The 21,183-nt window shown below is 43.1% G+C and overlaps 1 protein-coding gene across 3 annotated transcripts in view; it reads right to left on the minus strand.

The window, feature by feature from the left end:
* MYZAP (myocardial zonula adherens protein) overlaps positions 1-20,970 on the minus strand; it is a 131,739-nt gene extending 110,769 nt beyond the window's left edge. The window contains exon 1 of one of the 3 annotated variants that reach the window (XM_066592545.1): positions 20,483-20,970. In XM_066592545.1, coding sequence (XP_066448642.1) covers positions 20,483-20,539 — 57 coding nt within the window. In that variant the 5' untranslated portion in view covers positions 20,540-20,970. The remainder of the gene's footprint in view (positions 1-20,482) is intronic. The other 2 variants (XM_066592544.1, XM_066592543.1) reach the window with 2 other exon arrangements.
* Between the last annotated feature and the right edge of the window lie 213 nt (positions 20,971-21,183).

Below are 21,183 nucleotides of genomic sequence, written 5' to 3' on the forward strand. Positions count from 1 at the left end.
GATACAAAGTTCAATGTTCACATACATTTTACCTTTAGATACAGACAACCAGTTAGTTGCAATATGACATAAAGCAAAAGAATAACCCAGAGCACAATGCCATCATGAAAAATATATATATAATTTACTAAAGAAGGTGTATAAAAGTCACATCAAAACACACAATCAAGTAGGGGTTTAGAAAGGGCATATACACAACAGCTACATGGGATTGTATAACAGAATTACTGCCGGCAGACACAAACAAAGGCTGGTTTCAGATGTACGTGGTGTAACAAGTCCATAATACAGATCCGTATTACGGACGTGTTACAGATGACATTACAACCGTGTCATCACTATTTGATCAGTATTTGCTTGTGTATATTTTATTTTCTACTGTAACTCTGATCCATATTTATCCAATAGAAAAGAATAGAAATATAGCGGCAAATGCACCAAAAATAGGTCATGTCGCGTTTTTAAAAAACAGCTGTTATGTTGTGCCCCTGGAACCTCTAGTACTATGTACTCCCAGAAGCACACTGCTGCAGGTCTGGTTGATTTGGCTGGGTGATGGTGTAGCTTTCTTCAGACAGTTAATCACCATGTGTCTGTATACAAGCTCAATTTACTAGAGAGTGCTGGTCATTATCCCTTTCCCATGCAGTACTTGCTGTCTGGCATGTTGTTAGTTTAAAGGGGTTGTCCCGCGGCAGCAAGTGGGGTTATACACTTCTGTATGGCCATATTAATGCACTTTGTAATGTACATTGTGCATTAATTATGAGCCATACAGAAGTTATAAGAAGTTTTTCACTTACCTGCTCCGTTGCTAGCGTCCTCGTTTCCATGGAGCCGTCTAATTTTCAGCGTCTGATCGCCGGATTAGACGCGCTTGCGCAGTCCGGTCTTCTTGTTTTCTGAATGGGGCCGCTCGTGCCTGAGACCGGCTACTGGTAGCTCCGCCCCGTCACGTGCCGATTCCAGCCAATCAGGAGGCTGGAATCGGCAATGGACCGCACAGAAGCCCTGCGGTCCACCGAGGGAGAAGATCCCGGCGGCCATCTTTAGCAGGTAAGTAAGAAGTCACCGGAGCGCGGGGATTCAGGTAAGCGCTGTGCGGTGTTCTTTTTTAACCCCTGCATCGGGGTTGTCTCGCGCCGAACGGGGGGGGGGGGGGGGGGGGTTGAAAAAAAAAAAAAACGTTTCGGCGCGGGACAACCCCTTTAAGTTGCTTCCCACACCTTTCCTGAAGATGGTCTGGACACCTAATCTTCCTGTCTCCGTGTTTTGCGGGCCCCTTCTTTCCCTTTTATCAGGTGTGGCCTCCAGACATCTGATGTCCTGTACGTTGTCAGGTGGGTGATGTCTGACAACATGGTCCTTTTACGTCCCTTTGGTGTCTGATACTCTTTCCCCTTGGTGTGCGGAAACTTGAGCTAGCTGAGTGGGGTTTCCTTCCATCTGTGAGGTGAGCAGACTGTAGGTGTGAGCAACGACTTGTTCAGTATATGTCTGAAGTCAGTTTACACCAAGTGCAGTCAACACCTTCAGAGAAAGTCCAAGTTCGATACATTGCAGAATGTAATATTTTTGGGCGATTCTTGTTCAAATATTACCCATTATTTCCTTTGGAAGCGTGGAAAAACAAAATTGCATTGCACTCACATACCATGCAATTTGCATGAGAGTTCAATGTGTTTTTAACTATTGGAAGCAGGTGTGGGTTTTTTTCAAGACGTTGAAGAGTGAGTATAGGAGAATGCATAATACTGTCACAATATAATACTGAAGCATGCTCGTGGATGTCTTCTATATGCATCTCCCCATCAGTAAATCAATATAGGGTAGACTCCATTTCTACATAAACCAGTACACATCATAACAAAATCAGTCATATAAAGTGGTCACAAACGTACCCATGAATGTCTGTGCATTCTTCCCCAGTGCACATTTTGCATTCGCCCCATGGGAATGTTTCTGAGCACTTTAGTATTATATTGAGGCAGCTATTATGCATGAACGTTATAACTGAGTGTATTTGTGTTCTCTCTCTATTATATATTTTCTCAGTGACTTTCATATGTTTTTTTCCATCACCCTGCAGTAGTTTTGTTATACAATCCCATGTAAGTGTTTTCTAAAATCCTCCTTGGTTGTATGTTTTGTGGTCTTTTATATACGTTCTTTAACCCCTTCGCATCCATATGATATGTAGCTTCATATCAGTAGCAAATGAAATTTATAACCACACAAAAACAACTATTTACACTAAATAGTCCCTTGCAAAGCTGAGAAATTCTACTAGTACCGTATATTTCTTTTTATGATAGCATGTTCATGATTATTCTTTGCGTTAGATTTGTGATATTATAGGAGGACAGTCAACAGTTTGGACAATGTGCCCAGCCCATTTGATTTATGATCCTGTATTTTGCTCTGAATTCATGATCACAGAAGTTTTACTTCGATTACTTGATTTGAAATGTTAAAATCCTGTGATGAATAAAAACTGACTTCAGCAAAGAACATAAAAAGTGAATGCAAACATTGAAAGCTGACTCGATTATTAATGGCAGTATTTATGTATCCTTTTTTTCTTCTAGTTTCATGCATTCATAGTATCTATCTATACCAGGGGCGTAACCATAGAGGATGCAGGGGATGCGGTTGCACCCGGGCCCAGGAGCCTTAGGGGGCCCATAAGGCCTTTCTTCTCCATATAGGGAACCCAGTACTATAAGTAAAGCATTATAGTTGGGGGCCCTGTTACAAGTTTTGCATCGGGGCCCAGGAGCTTCAAGTTACGCCTCTGATCTATACTATCTAGACGCACTGTATATGTATTGGCTTGACAGTCCCAACTTCAAGAAGGCCAGCATTGGAACCTTATGGCGAGGTGGAATGTCTTATTAAGGTCAGGGCACTTCTTCTATCAAAGTCTGCACAGATGTTTTAGTTTTTTTTATTAACGTAAGTTAACATATTTCCATATTGTACTAAAACATTATTAGAATTTTACTAGTCCATAAATCAGTTTACTGTCCTAGCACACAGTCACTGTTACGTCGATTACTTCAATGGGTAGAATTTAACATCTATATTTCTTGGCAGAAGTCCTGACATTCAGAAGGGTTGTACTGCAAGTTCATTTAAAGTATTTCAAGTCGATTAGAAGGTTGAGTAGTTTGCTAACTAATATTCTTGTAAGAACAAACAGTGATTTATCTTAGCTGGACGGCTGGACCCTTCATCTTACTGCACAACTGCTGACTGTTTACATGCAGGAAATCCTTCTGCCCGTTTCCCTTTTATACTTCCACAAACAGTATACAGGAGTCACATCAATAGAGACATTCTGCCAGAACGCTGCCAGTCTTGGACAGGTCTCACTTGGCCCTTCTTCTATGGAGATTTGCAAGGTTCAGGATTCAGTCTCTTCTACATGCTACCAATGTAGCCAAATTTAAGCTTGACTCCTTAGGCTAACTTCACACGGAAAAATGCAATATCGGGCTCACCAACTTGCAATGTCCCCCGCCGAGGTGAGGCCTTTTTGTGTTAAAAATTCTTCACATCCTCAGGGAAGTAGCGATCCTCCACCACGGCTATCATGGGGTGTTTCCCATTGTTTTCAATGAAAAACCTCACATTGCATGCCATGCGATGCTTTCCTGGGCCCATTGAAAGCAATGGGTGAGGCATTCCAGTGGAACACCCAAAGATAGGACATGCCACGATTGTTTCCCTCACCACAATGTGAGAAAAAAAAATAGCTCATGTATGGACCCATTCAAAAGAATGGAGTTCATATTCGTGCGTTACGCAATGCACAAAATCTTGCGTGATTTTCTTGGTCGCGTGAAAGCGGCTTAAGGCGCATAATACGCGTGTAAAAAAGAACGCAGCACGTTTTACTTTACCACATATTACACATGATAGAGCCCTGCTGTTCTCTATGACTGCATACTAAATGCTGTACATATGTAATTATATTGCATATATGCAGTGTTTATACACAATGTTACTAATCGACAGTGGAAAAATTATAGCCATACATAAGCTAGTAAGCAATGGCCCTTCATGGCTGATCTCCAGGGAACATTGTGAAGGACAGGAAAAGGTTAAAGAAGGAATGCCAAAAATACAAATAATAATTATTTTGTGCAAAAGCAGAAATACCGCCCTCCCACCTAAAAAATATATAAAATGTTAATATCATCAGAATGACCTACAGAAAAAGGTATCATTTATGTTGCATATTAAATACTGTAAGAAAATTGTGGAACTGCTGTGTTTTGTTTTCAAACCCTCCCTCAGAAAATTAATAAAAGTTATTCAGTACATACTCCCCCAAAAATTGGCAGAATCCTAAATACCTAAATAATTCCATTACAAAATGCAATACAACTTACAAAAAACAAGCCCTTATAACACCATTTTGATTGAAAAATAAAAGAAGTTATAGCTGTTGAAATGGAAAATGAAAAAAATACCCCAAAATTGCTAGGCTGCATCTTAAAGGGGTTAATATTGCGATGCAGTTATGACACACAGTAATCAGGCACATTAAAGAGTAACTGCACTATTTGAAAACCTTACCAATGTGGTAAAAGTAATGATCAGTGGGAGTCCTGCTGTTCAGAGCCCCGCTGGTCTCTGAAACAAGGCTGCAGCTCTCACCCAAGCACTGTGCCCCGTCGGGCCTATTTACACGGCCGTTAGCATATACGCCAAGGCCGCAATGCCTTGGGGGCTTGGTAGACATTCCACCCTTCCTTCCCCTTTGCGGCCAGCAATGGGAGGGTGTGGAGCCTAGCTCCGCCCTGTCCCGCCCCCTCCCATTGCAAACAGCAGCAAAGGAACAGAGAGGAAAAGAGAAGGGGGAGGGAGTTTAGCAGTCACGCAGCTAAACTCCCTCTCACCTCCCTTCTCCGGCAGCTGTCATAGGAATTATGCAGCCGCCTGTCGCCGGCATGTAAGCGCCCGGTCGGGCGCTATCACGCCACGGAAATACGCTCCTGTATACTGATGCATTGTAAGCTAATGCATCAGAGGGACAGCATATGTCAGACAGGCGTGAAAACCCGGCCGATATACGCCCATGTGAATAAGCCATTAGGCTGTATTTGCTGCTTGTAGGATCCTCTCGACAGCTGAAGACGGGTGCATAACGGTCTATAAAAGATGTCTATAGACCTTTATACATCCATCTTCAGCTGCCGAGTGGAGCCAGCAAATAATGAAGACAGGCGAAGAGGCACAGAGCTTGGATGAGCACTGTTAAAAAAATTGTAAAAAGTGGAGTTATTCCTTAAGAGTGGTTTCACACACAGATTTCTATGGCAGTTTTTCATGCAAGTCTTTGAGTCAAAGTCAGAAGTGGACTCAAAAAAGTGGGGAATAAAGAAAGAGGATCTCTCAATGGAACCCATTCTAGCTTTGGCTTAAAAACTGCCACAAAAACCTGTGTGACACCACCCTAAAAAGGGTTTTAAGGGATCAGAAAATAGGATCGGGTATTCTAAGGAAACAGTGCCACTCTAGTCAATGGGCTATATTTGGTACTGCAGATCATCTCTGTTTACTTGAATGTGGCTGAACTGCAATACAAGACACAGGCAAAGGACTAGATTGCATTGTTTCAGGAGACCAGAACCATAAACCATGGAAACCCCCGAAAATCCAAAGGCTGATTATGTGAGATGAGAGAGTCATTTTAATACAGCCTGTTACCAGGCCTTCCCTCCTCTCACACAATAGATGCTGTAATTCTGAGAAGGCTTGTGAAACTACCGTAAAATGACTACTGGGTTCAAAAGTGAACGCCTGCTGTTTATGCTGAACGGCACGTCAATCAGTTTTCTGCATGCATTTACATGGGACTATTCTGAATGGATATCGTTCCATGTAAGAGGGCTATGAGATTTGGGAGAAGGTTAATTCTGAAATACAACACCCACCCCCTAACATGAAGAACTGGTTAGACAGACATAGCTTAAAACATTAAATGCCATCATCCTGGAGTGGGCATGTTTAGACATAAGTCAAATCCCGAATGTATGGCTGGACTTGAAGCCCTACACTGACCGTCACAAAGAGCTTAAATATTATTGCAAAGAATGCGGGAAAACTGCATTGTCTACATGTATACATGTATAGACACTGTACACAGCAGAATCATTATCTAGCATGCACATGCATATAGTGTCTTTATGTTAGACCCAATGGGTCAATGTTTTGGTTATTAGGGGTAGAGATGCTGAGATCTTTACTAATTTGCTAGATGCAGGAGAACAATAACTTTGGCAAGATCTGTGCCACCACAGTGCCCATTAGCATTGGTTGCCTTTCTTCAGAATACCATGTACAGACTGAGGGTGCATTTACATGGGGGATTTTTACACACAATTTCTGCTCTTTACGAGATGCACAGAAATCGCACGTGAAAAGAACTGATTATTTTAAATTGGTCTTTTCACATGCTGCAAATTAGAAACATTGCAAAATGGCTTATTTTGGGGCAATTTTGTTAAAGGATCGCCTATTGTTCTCTATGAGAGGAAAAAAATACATCATATTGAGTGCAGGTGTGATGAGATTTTCTTTATTTTATTTTTTTAGAACAATGTGATTTTCACACACGTGAAAAATCACAAGTGCAGTGATGAAATGCAAGTGCAGTAAAAAAAATCTATTTATTTTTTGCTCCCATAGGTAATAATGGGTGATTCTTGAACAGAATCATGGAAAAAATAGGACATGCAGCAATGTTCCTATTTCACATCATCACTGCGAGACTAAAATCAAAAATGGGCACTTCATTCACACAAGCGTATATCGCCCGCAATTTCATGCCCGGCTATAAACATTTCAGCCAAGCGCTTTTACGCTTTTCAGGAACTATCTTCTGGCCGGAAAACAGCGGTGGCTTCCATAGACTCCTATGGGAGCCCATGCTAGCTGCTGGAGAAGGGAGGGGGGAGGGAGTTTGTCAGCATGTCTGCTAAACTCCCACCCCCTTACCTCCTTCTCGCCGCCCCTTGATGGCTTTTTGCAATGGGAGAGGGCGGGAGCTAGTTGCTAAGCTCCCATCCCAACCCACCCCCTCCCAGTGCTGGCAGCCACTAGCACACTAACTCCTGCCCCCTCCCATTGCCGAGAAGGCACAAGGGGGGAGGCAGTTTAGCAGAGCTAAACTGTCTTCCCCCGCCCAATGGCAATCCGGGCTCGGCGTATATACGCCGGACCTGGACCGTCTGAACGGTCGCACATACAGCAGATTTTCGTGACTCAGCTGACCGAAAAAAAAACAAAACGCTACGCTCGTGTAAAAGAGCACCAAGTCTGAATGTCCACACTAAAGTGGAAAGTAAGAATTCTGCATATAAGTGGATGTAAAATTCCAGTAGTGACCACCAGTTGCCATTTGAATTGTTAATATTCAGCTGGACAGAATGCATATAATCCTGGGTCCCAGCAATATAACAATTATCAGCCTACTGCATTTGTGCCAGCATACAGCAAAAGTTTTACTGTGGCATCTGCTGATATTCTCTCCTTGGAAACAAGTTGTAGCATGCATGTTTTTGTACTTTCTGTAATGAGTAATAAGACTTTTTTACTTTAACCACAGTACATTGACCTAAATCTCACATTGCTGTTCTAATTGAAATACCTGCTGATTACTGCAGCTTGTGACAGAAATCACATTATGTCAGTACCAAGAAAAATTGTAAACATTTGAAATCCTCATTAAGACATTCACTGAGCCTCTGTCCTCCCAAGACATCGAGTTTACGTCACGTAGAGAGCAGATGATCACAACAGCTGACTTACATACAATCATCCCATTAACAATCACAAGTCTTCTCCTATCTGCTCATCAGTTCTGGTAACATATTTCAAAAAATAAGTTTTATTTTCAAAGCTTTGTAAATAATTGATGAAATTAACCCAGCAGGGTTTGTTTATTGGCAATTCACTTCTTTTGAAGTATGATCACCACTGATATACATGGCTTTTAATAAAGTTATTAGTTGGCACGAAATGTTGAGAATTCAAACTCATGGGAACTGGGAAGTCTCTCTCTGACCCCGATATGCTTTATGCGATGCCTTCTTCAATTATAATAGAGATGAGCGAGCATACTCGCTAAAGACAATTACTCGAGCGAGTATTGCCCTTAGCGAGTACCTGCCCTCTCGGAAGAAAAGATTCAGGTGCCGGCGCAGGTGAGTTGCGGGAGTGAGCAAGGGAGAGCGAGGGGGAGAGAGGGAGAGAAAGAACTCCCCCCCGTCGCTCCCCGCCCTCCCCCACCGGCACTCGAATCTTTTCTTCCAAGCGGGCAGGTACTCACTAAGGGCAGTGCTCGCTTGAGTAATTGTCCTTAGCGAGTATGCTCGCTCATCTCTGAATTATAACATAACCTATTTATTTCTTACTTCTGCAAGTGCTTCTCATCGGGACCCTCTCAGTATCACACTTTTATTTGCGTACACAACGTGCTGAAAAATAAAATCGCAGCATGCTGTATTTTAGAGCGGGAAACACAGGGACAGCTTCCATTGAAGTCAATGGAAGCCGTCCATTCTGCGGCACTTCCGCAAAGAGCATTGCAGAAGTGTTGCGGGAGCCACGTCATCGCGGGGAAATTTGTACTGTGCATGTTAGCTGGCGCACTGGCAGCACATTTACAGTACACAAGAAGAGAAGATATAACAGGTAAGCAGGGTTGCCAGCAGCGGGCACTGGCAGATTGCGTGCGTGCCATGTGCAAGAGGCCTTAAATGGGCACTAACTTTTCAAACAACTTATGCTCATGTAATAGCCTGTATGTGTCTCATCAATTTTATAATATACATTTTGCTCCTAAAAAAGGAAGCACTTAGAAGAAGTTGTCGTTTTGCTGTAAAACTCAGCATATAGTTACATCTCAGAATCAGATCAAAGTTGTGGTGTGATTAGATCAGCAGTTCCCAAACTGTGCTCTGTGGAGCCCTTAGGGCTCCGTAAGTGACAGTCAGGGGCTTCAACTTAGGGTCTAGGTTCCATGGTGACGAACCTATGGCACGCATGCTGGGGGGGGGGGCACACAGAGCCCTGTCTGCTGGCACGCACGCCGTCAGCTGCCCACCATGATAATGATTAGCAGAGGGGGTGCCGTAGCTCCACGGCTGGTAATCACTCAGCGTTGCTGATCCTAGTGCACACTCTGATGTCAGTGTGTGCACCCGGGATCCTCCTACCATGAATCCTCTCCTCCTTAGTTCCACAGGAGAGGACAAGGGAGGAAACATTCCAGGCTCACACACTGCCATCAGTGTGCACCCAGGATTAGCGCTGAGAAGAGGAGGAGCAGCGCTGACTACAAGGAGGAGGTAAGCTTTTGGGTTGGGGGGGCTATTATTACTGGGGCTGTTGAGCGGTTAATATTACTAAGACCTACAGTGGGCTTAATATTAACCCCCTCATTAGCCCTAGTAGTAATATTAACCCCCAGTACTAATATTAACCCCACAATAACCCCAGTAATAATACTACTGGGGCTACTGTGGTGGTCAATATTATTCCAGCGGCCTGTGACAGTCAATATTAATCCTGGGACCACTGTGAAGGTCAATATTAATCCTGGGACCACTGTGAAGGTCAATATTACTCCTAGGGCCACTGTGGGGTTCAATATTACTCCTAGGGCCACTGTGGGGTTCAATATTACTCCTGGGGCCACTGTGGGGTTCAATATTACTCCTGGGGCCACTGTGGGGTTCAACATTACTACTGGGGCCACTGTGGGATTCAACATTACTACTGGGGCCACTGTGGGGTTCAACATTACTACTGGGGCCACTGTGGGGTTCAACATTACTACTGGGGCCACTGTGGGGTTCAACATTACTACTGGGGCCACTGTGGGGTTCAACATTACTACTTGGGCCACTGTGGGGTTCAACATTACTACTTGGGCCACTGTGGGGTTCAACATTACTACTTGGGCCACTGTGGGGTTCAACATTACTACTGGGGCCACTGTGGGGTTCAATATTACTACTGGGGCCACTGTGGGGTTCAATATTACTACTGGGGCCACTGTGGGGTTCAATATTACTACTGGGGCCACTGTGGGGTTCAATATTACTACTGGGGCCACTGTGGGGTTCAATATTACTACTGGGGCCACTGTGGGGTTCAATATTACTACTGGGGCCACTGTGGGGTTCAATATTACTACTGGGGCCACTGTGGGGTTCAATATTACTACTGGGGCCACTATAGGGGTTAATATTACTGCTGGGGCCACTGTGGGGTTAATATTACTACTGGGACCACTGTGGGGTCACCATTACTACTGGGACCACTGTGGGGTCACCATTACTACTGGGACCACTGTGGAGTCACCATTACTACTGGGACCACTGTGGGGTCACCATTACTACTGGGACCACTGTGGGGTCACCATTACTACTGGGACCACTGTGGGGTCACCATTACTACTGGGACCACTGTGGGGTCACCATTACTACTGGGACCACTGTGGGGTCACCATTACTACTGGGACCACTGTGGGGTCACCATTACTACTGGGGCCAATACAGGGGATGCTATTACTACTGGGGCCGCAATAGGGGTCACTATTACTACTGGGGCCAATATAGGGGTCACTATTACTACTGGGGCTGCAATAGGAGTCGCTATTACTACACAGGGCCACAATAGGGGTCGCTACTACTACTGGGGTCACTAATATAGGGGATCACATCTGCACAAAGCCCATGTGGATATTGACATGTGGTGCAGGATTTAATTCCGCAACATGTTAATTTTAAATATAATAAATATCAATAGCCCATTCTGTGCTTCAGTGTTCCTCCCTGTTTTTTTTTTTTGTTTTTTTTTTTAAACGGCTCTGTCCTTAGGCAAAAATCATGTTCTGATAAGCCACACCCCTAACCCCTCTCTTGACCACACCCACTGTCCAGCTTTGGGGCTCCACAAGAAACTTTTGCTTCAAAACGGGCTCTATCGCTGAAAAAGTTTGGGAATCACTGGATTAGATGAACGGTCTTGCCACCTGGCGCCCTAGAAGTACTTCCACCCTTGAACTATAAAATGACTCCTAGTTTGATCTGTAGAATTTCCCTGTTTAGGATCCAATCCTGCCTTTTACTTAAAACATATGTTATTAATAATGATAATAAAAATACAAAGCAACTAAGGCTGGGTTCACATGGGACTGAAATCCCGCGGACATCTCGCAGAATGACCCCATGGCCATGTAGCTTCAAAACCCGTGGCCTTTCGTCGTGGGTTTTGGAGCAGCTTTGCCGCCTGCATTCTGCTGCGGCCATTTCTCCCCATAGAGAGGAGAGAGGCCACCGCGGAAATGAGGAACAAATTGACATGCCACGTCTTTGAATTCCATGTGGCATGTCAATTTCAGTGCGGCTTGGCCACAACGGATCAGCTGCGGCATGTGGACGAGATTTTTGCAAATCTCATCCACTTTGCTGGCTAATTCTGGCATAAAAAGTCGCAGGCAGAAAGTCTTACACCACTAAAAGTGCAGGTGAACAACTTCAAGCTGCAGATATTTTTAAATGCATTTTAGTGCAACAAAAAAAACCACTGTGTGAAGGAGGGCTAAACCTGGCAGGATCGCCCCAATCTGACATGTCTTTAGTGAAGATACAAAGCAAAGTGTTAAAATACCTTTACATGGCACAACTGTTTAGCACATAAGTGCCTGACCATCTTCCCAAGAACTGCTTTCACACAGGAGTGATATGTGTTCAGTGAATGAAGGTAGAACACACCAGAGATCTCTTCCAGCCGCCCACCTCTATTCAGTGAACAGGCAGTCGCTCAAAGACCGAACGACTCCTGTTTACACTGAGTGAGAAGTCGTCCGCTGGTCACCTTGTTTCATTGCGCTAAAATGAAGCAACTAGCAACTACCTAGTGATTTATCACTCAGTGTCCTGTTGGTGACAATAATCACCCCATATAAAGGTACCTTTTGAAAGATGTCAGAATCAGAAAGCCACTACAGTTAGCAGCACATGTCTACAGGGGGCTAGAACACACTTCTGTGAAACAATGCATTAATGATGATGATTTAAACTAGGAGGCCTCCAACATTGAGTTAGTCAGGAATCAATGCCAGCTAATCAGTTTTTCAATTTTATACTGTAATCTGGTTGACTGCTTATTTGTACCGGATAGGAAAACTGCCCACTACACATTTAAGGTACGCTCCCATGTTGTGGTGGAGGCATGCGGCCAAAACAACGTCCACATGCGATGGGCTGGATTTTTAAATAGCTTTTTCATTAATTGCACAATTTTGTGGATAATATTGCATTTTTTTTCTGCAAAACAGCATGGCCGTATTTTGGTTTCATACCATTCATCTTCCTGTAGAGAACAAGTCCTGAGCAAAATCCAATTGTAGTCACACTGCGCATGACCGTGTGCATGAGACACGCAGTCATGCGCAGTGCAATCACTGCCATATGTGGTCTCTACCGGCTCACACAGACCGGTAAAACGCTTTGAGACTCCTGCAGCGCCTTAGAGTTTCCTATTGTTTTGAACAGCGTAGCAGCTTACATTTTTCAGTACTGTAAAAAAGGGTGAAGTTAACAGACTTATGCCAAAAGTACACACCTTTGCTATACATCTACCACAGTACAGTTTGTATACTGTGTTATATCTCCAGATGTATGCTGCAAACAATATGCCCAAATATAGTGGGAATACCTTATGTGACTATCTTAGCCTCCAATGATGGTGACAAATCACATGATCCAGCCTACAATGTAAAAGAGTCTACTGATATCTCCCTGCCAATTCCTGAAGGCGGCATAGAATAGTTCTTTTTAATATACAGCTGTATATGGTCTTCTTATCGCTATAGATTTTCTTGGGTATTTGGTTGTTGAGGTGATAATTGTGAAGTGGTGACACTGTGTGATTGTGTCAGGTGGTTCTGTCAGAAAACAGCATTGTGATAGAACCAAACTGAACCATTCACTTACATTGTGAACTGAATACTGCTTTGGTGTCTATTTTACAAAGGTTCCATTTGTTTCAATTATATTTGGAGTATATAGAGAATAGTGTAGTGTACTACATTTTTCTATACTCCAAATATAACGGAAACAAATAGACCCTTTGTAAAATAGACACCAAAGCAGTATTCAGTTCACAATGTAAGTGAATGGTTCCATTCTTGGGTTCTGCACCTGTGATGGAACCCTCTGACATAATCACACAGTGTATTAAATAACGATGTGTGAACACTGCCCAATTAAGAACGGGAGGGAGGGTCTAGGATTAACTCTGGACAATACTGGCACAATAGGATTTCTGTGTGGGGTTTATAACCTTCTTAGAATTAAAAGTCAATGTGCATATTAGTAGATTTGTGGAGTTTGTAGATGTATCCACTTACATACATAGTATGTTAGGCTGAAAAAAGACAGATGTCCAACTAGTATGGCTTATTAGCCCCCCTCTCCACTCGTATTGATCCAGAGGAAGGAAAAAAAAATATGAGGTAGAACCCAATATTCCTCATTTAAAGGGAAAAAAATTCCTTCCTGACTCCAGTCTAGCAATCGGAATAATCCCCGGATCACCAACCCTTCTGAAGTAATTAGTGATATAACATGTAATATTGTAACACTCAAGAAAGGCATCCAGGCCCCTCTTAAACTCTTTTATCGAATTTGTCATCACCACGTCCTCAGCAGAGAGTGCCATAGTCTCACTGCTCTTACAGTACAGAACTCCCTTCTACGTCAGTGTAGAAACTTTTTCCTCTAGATGTGGCGCCCCCTTGTTACAGTCACAGTCCTGGATATAAGCAGAGCATGGTAGAGATCCCTGTATTGTCCCCTGATATATTTATACATAGTTATTAGGTCGCCCCTCAGCCATCTTTTTTCTAAATTAATAATCACAATTTTGACAACCTCTCTGGGCATTGTAGTCCCCCCATTCCATTTTTCTCCATCATTTCTGTAGATTTTCTCTACAAGTGTACTGAGCTGAAGAGCTTGTAAAGTCATGGGAGAGTGGAGATCGTTGAAACTTTTGAATCACTGAGGCAAGGCAGATCTCTTTGAGTTCACACCTGCACTATCATTCTAGTTCAGTACTGTCATTGGAGCTGAGCAACAAATATGATGGAAATGCCAGACCGGGCGTTTAATTCACATAAAAGGTGCTCAATAGACTCCATTGACAGCATGCTGCACTACTTCAGCTGGGATTTTTGCTGGGTCAGTACTTGAGGTTTCGAATATAAGTAACAAGGTCCATCCACACCCCTACGTGGGCTCTTACTCCCTAACAACATATTCATATAGCACGGCTGAAATAATTCTAATAGCTACTGCACCTTACAAAACACATAAAACGTTTATGCTGGAGCTCCACTTGTAAAGACAGAAACACATGAACCAAAGCATAGCATCAAATCGGACCACCTGTCCCATATGTCCAGGAGGGCCCCCCCAGTCTGCAAGCTGTGCTGTGTGCAGCTTCACCTCACTGCCCTCCTCTCCTTTCACAGTGTGAGTCTCATACAGGCTCAGGAAGCCAGATTGCGGCATCAGCCTCCTTCCCCTTCCTCTCCTCCGTGTGTTCTGTTCCTTTGTTTAGGAATACATACTTTTTTGAGGATATGGGGGTTTCTGAACATTTACTGAGAACCTGCAGGCAGGGTAAGGGGAAATACAGACCGCTGAAAGGTGAGGAAGAGGCCACTTTGCCCTAATAAATATGCAGTATCACAAAGTGACATGAATACACATATACTACTGATTTATGCAAAAATACAAGTAAGGCTTAAAACAGATCACACAAGAAATTAGGCAAAAATTTATAGCAATTCATCTTCATTTTAAATAACTGAACACAATGGATAACTAATTAGACTAATGCACAACATCAGTTTGTATCATTGTTTCATACTTTCAGTAGCAATAGTGAATTCAGTGGGGAAGATGATAACTTCAGCTCAGCTTCATTCAACAGATCTTGTATTTTTACTATAATTATTGACTTTAAATGGACAAAAATGTTTTGACCGATGTCCAATAATAAGAGAAAAATGAAAACAAAAACGGCAGTGGGGTATATAGCCTAGGTCACATATTCTGATCTAAGAAACAGATTAAACAAAATAAAGAACTAGTGGACAATGTTTATATACTCATTGTAAAAAAAAAATCAAGCACCTAGAAGGAGTTTTCAGGATTGAATGAAACTTTTTATGTGCTCTTGAAGCTAGACTCTAGTACCCTGTTGTACGGCCTCTAGCTTGGATCCAAGATGTGATACAGGCGGGCATGGAGACTCTAGTACCCTGTTGATCCGCCTGTAGTTTGGATGTAAGATGTGATACAGGCAGGCATGGAGGCTCTAGTACCCTCTTGTACCGCCTCTAGCTTGGATACAAGATGTGATATGTGTGAGGTTGGAGGCTCTAGTACCCTGTTGTACCGCCTCTAGCTTGGTTGCAAGATGTGATACGGGAAAGCATGGAGGGTCTAGTACCCTGTTGTACCGCCTCTAGTTTGGATACAAGATGTGATACAGGTGAGCATGGAGACTCTAGTACCCTGTTGGGCTGCCTCTAGCTTGGATACAAGATATGATATGGGCGGGCATGGAGGCTCTAGTATCCTGTTGTACCGCCTCTAGCTTGGATACAAGATGTGATATGGGTGAGCATGGAGGCTCTAGTACCCTGTTGGGCTGCCTCTAGCTTGGATACAAGATGTGATATGGGCAGGCATGGAGGCTCTAGTACTCTGTTGTACTGCCTCTAGCTTGGATACAAGATGTGATACAGGTGGGCATGGAGGCCCTAGTACCCTGTTGGGCTGCCTCTAGCTTGGATACAAGATGTGATATGGGTGAGCATGGAGGCTCTAGTACCCTGTTGTATCACCTCTAGCTTGGATACAAGATGTGATACAGGCGAGCATGGAGGCCCTAGTACCCTGTTGGGCTGCCTCTAGCTTGGATACAAGATATGATATGGGCGGGCATGGAGGTATACAGGTTCTGTATGGTATCCTGCAGCATATAAATCCACATTTGCTGTAACTGAGCCTCTAGATCCTGCAAACTCATGGGCTGTCCAATTTGGCATCCCAGTTAGTTTCATACATGTTCTATTGGCTATAAATCCTGTATTTTAACACAGAATCAATAATAATCATTCAGTGAATGGTGGCGGAGAATTGGAGAGGTCTTCCTGCCACCATTCACAGTAAACAGGCAGTTATTCACAGATGACTGACTGCCTGTTTACACAAGCCTACACTTGCTTGATTTTTAGGTGAGCTGAAAGCAGTGCGACTCTGACAAGTGAGCGATTCTTGCTCACTTGCCCTGTCGAGTTTCGTGTTTACATGGCCCGACAATCGCTTGAAATCACTTGTTTGAACGAGTTATTCAGGCAACTGTCAGCCCATGTAAAAGTACAGTAAGTTTAACTCTGTTGTGGTCATACATTAACTGATAAGAATGTTTAGGAGAGAAGAGTTAAGGGCTGAAAACCAACTCTCTTGATAGTCAGTTGTCACATCCTCAATACACAGTAAATCCTGTGTATCCAGAGAAAGGAGGTGTGGTTAGCTCGACAGCTCATAAATCAAGGTGACTCTTCTTGGGTAGCTGACTCTTTTCTGCTGATTTGCATATAGCAAGCTTTAACTTTCAAACCTAACTGTAGAGGTACATAAACTCAATAAGTAAAGAGAGGGCATCATTAGTGATGGAGTTTTCACCCTTACTGTCCAGTGAAGTTAATTTTAGGGGTGAAATGGTGGTGACAGGTTTGCTTTAAGCTACCTTTACATGGGGTAATTCACTGGAATTTGAGATATAGTCACCCCATGTACACCCTGCTGACAGGGCACTGAGCAAGAAAACACTCACTTGTCAGTCATTGGGTTTTTTGCTCACCTACAAACCAAGCGGCTATTGGCCTGTGGAAAGGGACCTATAGCTTTTAAGTCTTAAAGCAGACAATAAGTGTAAATATAATAACTAACAGATACGAGATATGCAATCAGATGGTAAATGATATCACAGAGTATATAGTAAGCATATAGTATATTGTTTCTGAAATTTACAGAAATAATATATTCAGTAATGCAGCGATGTAACTTACGAAATCAAAAAATGAGGAACTGTTTGAGTCATCAGTGTGATTGTGCACAGACCAATGCAGCAATCCAGCATTCCAAGAGTAACAATGTATGTTTGACAGGTACTTATCAGGTGTTAGCTCTTTTTCCTCTACTTCTGAAGTATCCTATCACAGCCAGGGATTATGAAGATCCCTATGAGCTATTTCAAGAAGGTTGAAGTGTAGAAGCAGAACACGGCTCACCTGAGAATATTTCTAGGAACTAATCTTTTTTTAATGGAAATAGTAGAGACAAACCATAAATTGTATGCGACAGATAACACTATGGACCTTCAGAAAATGGTGTAAGTGCATTGATAAATTACTCCATTCTTGTGTTGTAATGATAATCGCATTCAGTGCCCTTTCACACAAGCGTATGCGTTTTTACATTCTCTCGGCCACGCTCTTGTGAATAAAGCCTCATGCTGTATTTTACGGTCACCAGGATGCGCCTCATGTTAGCGTCCGTATTAGAGTCTTAACACACAGAAATGACAAGTTTCCAAGAAACTGAACTTAGATCAGCATAAGGCCTCATGTCCACAGGAAAAATCAGGCCCGCCGCGGATTCTTCATACAGAATCCGTAGCGGGTCCCTCCTGCCCCGCGGACATGAGGCTCAAAAATCAGAATAAACTCACCTGCTCCGGACGATGCGGGTCTTCCTTCCTTCGCGGACGATCTTCTTTCTTCGGCCGGGCGGATGTGCTCGGCATACCGGCTGCGTGCCGCACGCATGCGCCGGGCACATCCGCAGGGCCGAAGAAAGAAGATCCGGCCGCGAAGGAAGGAAGACCTGCAGCGTTCAGGACAGGTGAGTTTAATTCTGGTACGGGTGTTCCGCGGATCTGGACGGCTTCCATAGGCTTCAATAGAAGCCTGCGGGAGCCTACCCGCGGGACACCCGCACAAAAATGGAGCATGTTAATTTTTTTCCCGCACGCGGATCCGCGCCTGACGGGAAAAATGACATCCGCAGCTATTTAACTACCTCCGGGTATCCAATGCATGCCTATGGGGCGCGGATCCGCGTGCGGGAAAAACGCTGCGGATTTTAACCCCTGTGGATATGAGGCCTAAGGCTCTAGGGAAATGCATAAAATACTTTATCTTTGTTACCAACATATTGTTACATTAATAATGTCTTTGATAGTAAAAACCATAATGAAGCCTCCATGTGTAATACAGCACGGTTGTTACAAACCAATATGAAGGCAGTATGGTATGTGTTGGAGAAACACCATAAAAATAAGTTATGCTTGGGAACATCGCTATACGGGTTTAGAGACAGCAGTTTCACTGGTGTCCGGGCTTACACAAATGCCCCTCTGCCACATATGAAGGCATCAGTAATATAGATAACACATGGTTAGTGGGGGTCTGGTTAAAGATTTTGCATTGGGATCTGAGAACTTCTAGTTATGCCTCTAGTAACATATTATGCACAATGTAACTCTATTTATGATAGTATCCATCTTATAAAATGGACTGTTACATAATTACTATGTTGTTATCCTATGTGAATATTCAAAATATGAAAAGGAAGAGATAAATATCAACGCAGCAGGTTATTTGTAGTCCATTTGGACAACCTCTTATTAGAATGAAACTGATCGCTGCAGATCTGGCTTCTCTAACTTCCAATGGGGGAGGGGGGGGGCAGATCTCGACTTCTTTTCTCACTTTATCGAAATAAAGTTACTTAAGGCAACTTAGAACAAGCCTTGATGACCAAGACTTGGGGGTTGTTTGTGCTGTTTACACATATATTCCATCCATGGACACAGAGAATATAAACATACAACCCTATGGGCAGCACCGTGGTACTGTTGTCTTGTAACAGTGGGGTCCTGGTTTCAAATCGGTGAATAGTTTTAAAGGGCAACATCAGCATGGAGTTAGTATGTTCTCCCTGTGTTTGTGTGGGGATTCTCTGCTTTCCTCTCCAAAAATATGCTGATAGTTTAATTGGCTTACTATGAAATTGGCCTTTGGCATGTCTGAAATAGGGAAATTAGATTGTGAGTAACACCGGGAAAAGAGATCAATTTCAGTGATGACAATATCTGCACAGCACTGGAATATGTTGGTGCTAGATAAGCAACATATTTAAAGGGAACCTGTCATTAGTTTTTTTACTCTTAAACCATCTACACCATTAAAACAATGCTGCAATGCACTTTTCCACAGTTACTTTCTTAGGCAAAACATATTTGTACAATGAAGGTTTTTATTTTTCCTGCGTTGAGTGCAAATTACTGGTGAGCGGTCCGGTGGGAAGGCTGGATCATTTTTGCTGGCCTGTGTACCTCACTGCCCCTCTTTACTGTAGTGACATGCACACATTCTTATTTCACCATCACGGCGATAATGCAGCGTATTTACGTGATAAAAAATGCCTATTCTCTACGCTTTTCTGTGCTTTGTTTTTTTTTACATATGCGTAAATAAGCAGCGTATTTACACACGTAAAAAAATGCACAAAAGGCCAATAGTTTCCTGCGCCAATATGCATGTTTTATGCATATAAAAAAAGGAAATTGTGAATAATCCCATTGGAATCAATCGGTTTAATTCACTCTGTAAATATGCCCGTGTGAATGAGCCCTAACTGTAGAAAAATGCATGGCAGCATTGTATTAACAGTGTAGATGGTCAGAGCGGAAAAACTGATGAGAAGTTCCCTTTAAGTATGTATACTCTCTGTCCTGGATTACTTGTTACAATGCACTACCCCATCTTTTAAACAGAACTGTAGGATGCCTTTTAATAACGTCTTGGGCTACATGCATACAAACGTGTAACTCGCGTGAATATGAACTCTATTCTTTCGAATGAAGTCATACACACGAGCGATGTAAAAAAATTACATTAAATCGCTGCATGTCCTATTTTTTCACATTCCTTGGAACGCATTAACCCATAGTTTGCAATGGGACCTTAAAGACATCGCATGGCACTCGCATGCTGTGTGATGTGCACGCGAGGGTGACGCGATGTCTCCTATTGAAATCAATAGGAAACACTTGTGATCCTCTATTGCGCGTGAAACACGCGTTCAAGGGTCGCAAACTCACTGAAGCGTCGCAAGGCACTTCTGCATTAAAAACAGCTGGCATCCGCAGGTAAAACGCATGCTGACAAGCGCAATATCAGGCCAAGTTTCTCTGTTCGATATCGCTTTCGCTCATGTGAATGTAGCCTTCTAGAGAAATAAATGTTCTAATAATTCAAGAACTTCAGCAAACTAGATAGAGTGTCTCAATAGAATTATCCATGCATACTCACTGATTTCTGCGCAGGCTCTGCGGTCATCACAGTCGAAGCTGTTTTATATCGCATCATCTTGTTTAGGTCCAGATAGTCCAAAAGTAAACCAAATGTGGGATTTTTTTGTGTTTTAGCTCCGCTGTCTATTCAGCCACAACTCAGATCTGTAAACATGTCCAAGAGTTTCAGAGACTGTCTGAGAAAGGATTTTCCAAGTGATCAGTGGAAGTCCTGTTAATTCTTCTCCACCCCTTTCCTGCTGCTTCAGATGTCCTCCAGCAGTAATCCTCAGCACACAAGTGTTTGCCCTTTACCCAGCATAGTTGACTACTTCTCCGTCCGCTCTAGCGCTGTGATCTCTGAACACCTGCGATGACCACTGACCTGTTGCCAAGAAATACTCTTGCATGGTTCTTTCTCCAGGTCCTCACGTGTAGTTTCCTACTCGACTTGTCAGGCAGCATTCATATTAGATCTTTTAGCTGCTTACCTGGATTTACGCATATAGCAGTTAGAGACAACACCCTCCCAGTATGAGGGTGGGGCCTTGTCAATCGTTCATAATTCTTAACACCTTCAATGCCGAGCATTTCACCAGGGTTGGAATAATTAGGACTTTTTAATCTACTTTTAGTGGTATTTAAAGTCTCAGACTATGAGGCCGCACATGGTGCGATGTTTCTTACAACTCGACCTTAAACATTGCATACTAAATAGAA

The sequence above is a fragment of the Eleutherodactylus coqui genome, chromosome 2, assembly GCF_035609145.1.
Source record: "Eleutherodactylus coqui strain aEleCoq1 chromosome 2, aEleCoq1.hap1, whole genome shotgun sequence".
Taxonomy (NCBI): Eukaryota; Metazoa; Chordata; class Amphibia; order Anura; family Eleutherodactylidae; genus Eleutherodactylus; species Eleutherodactylus coqui.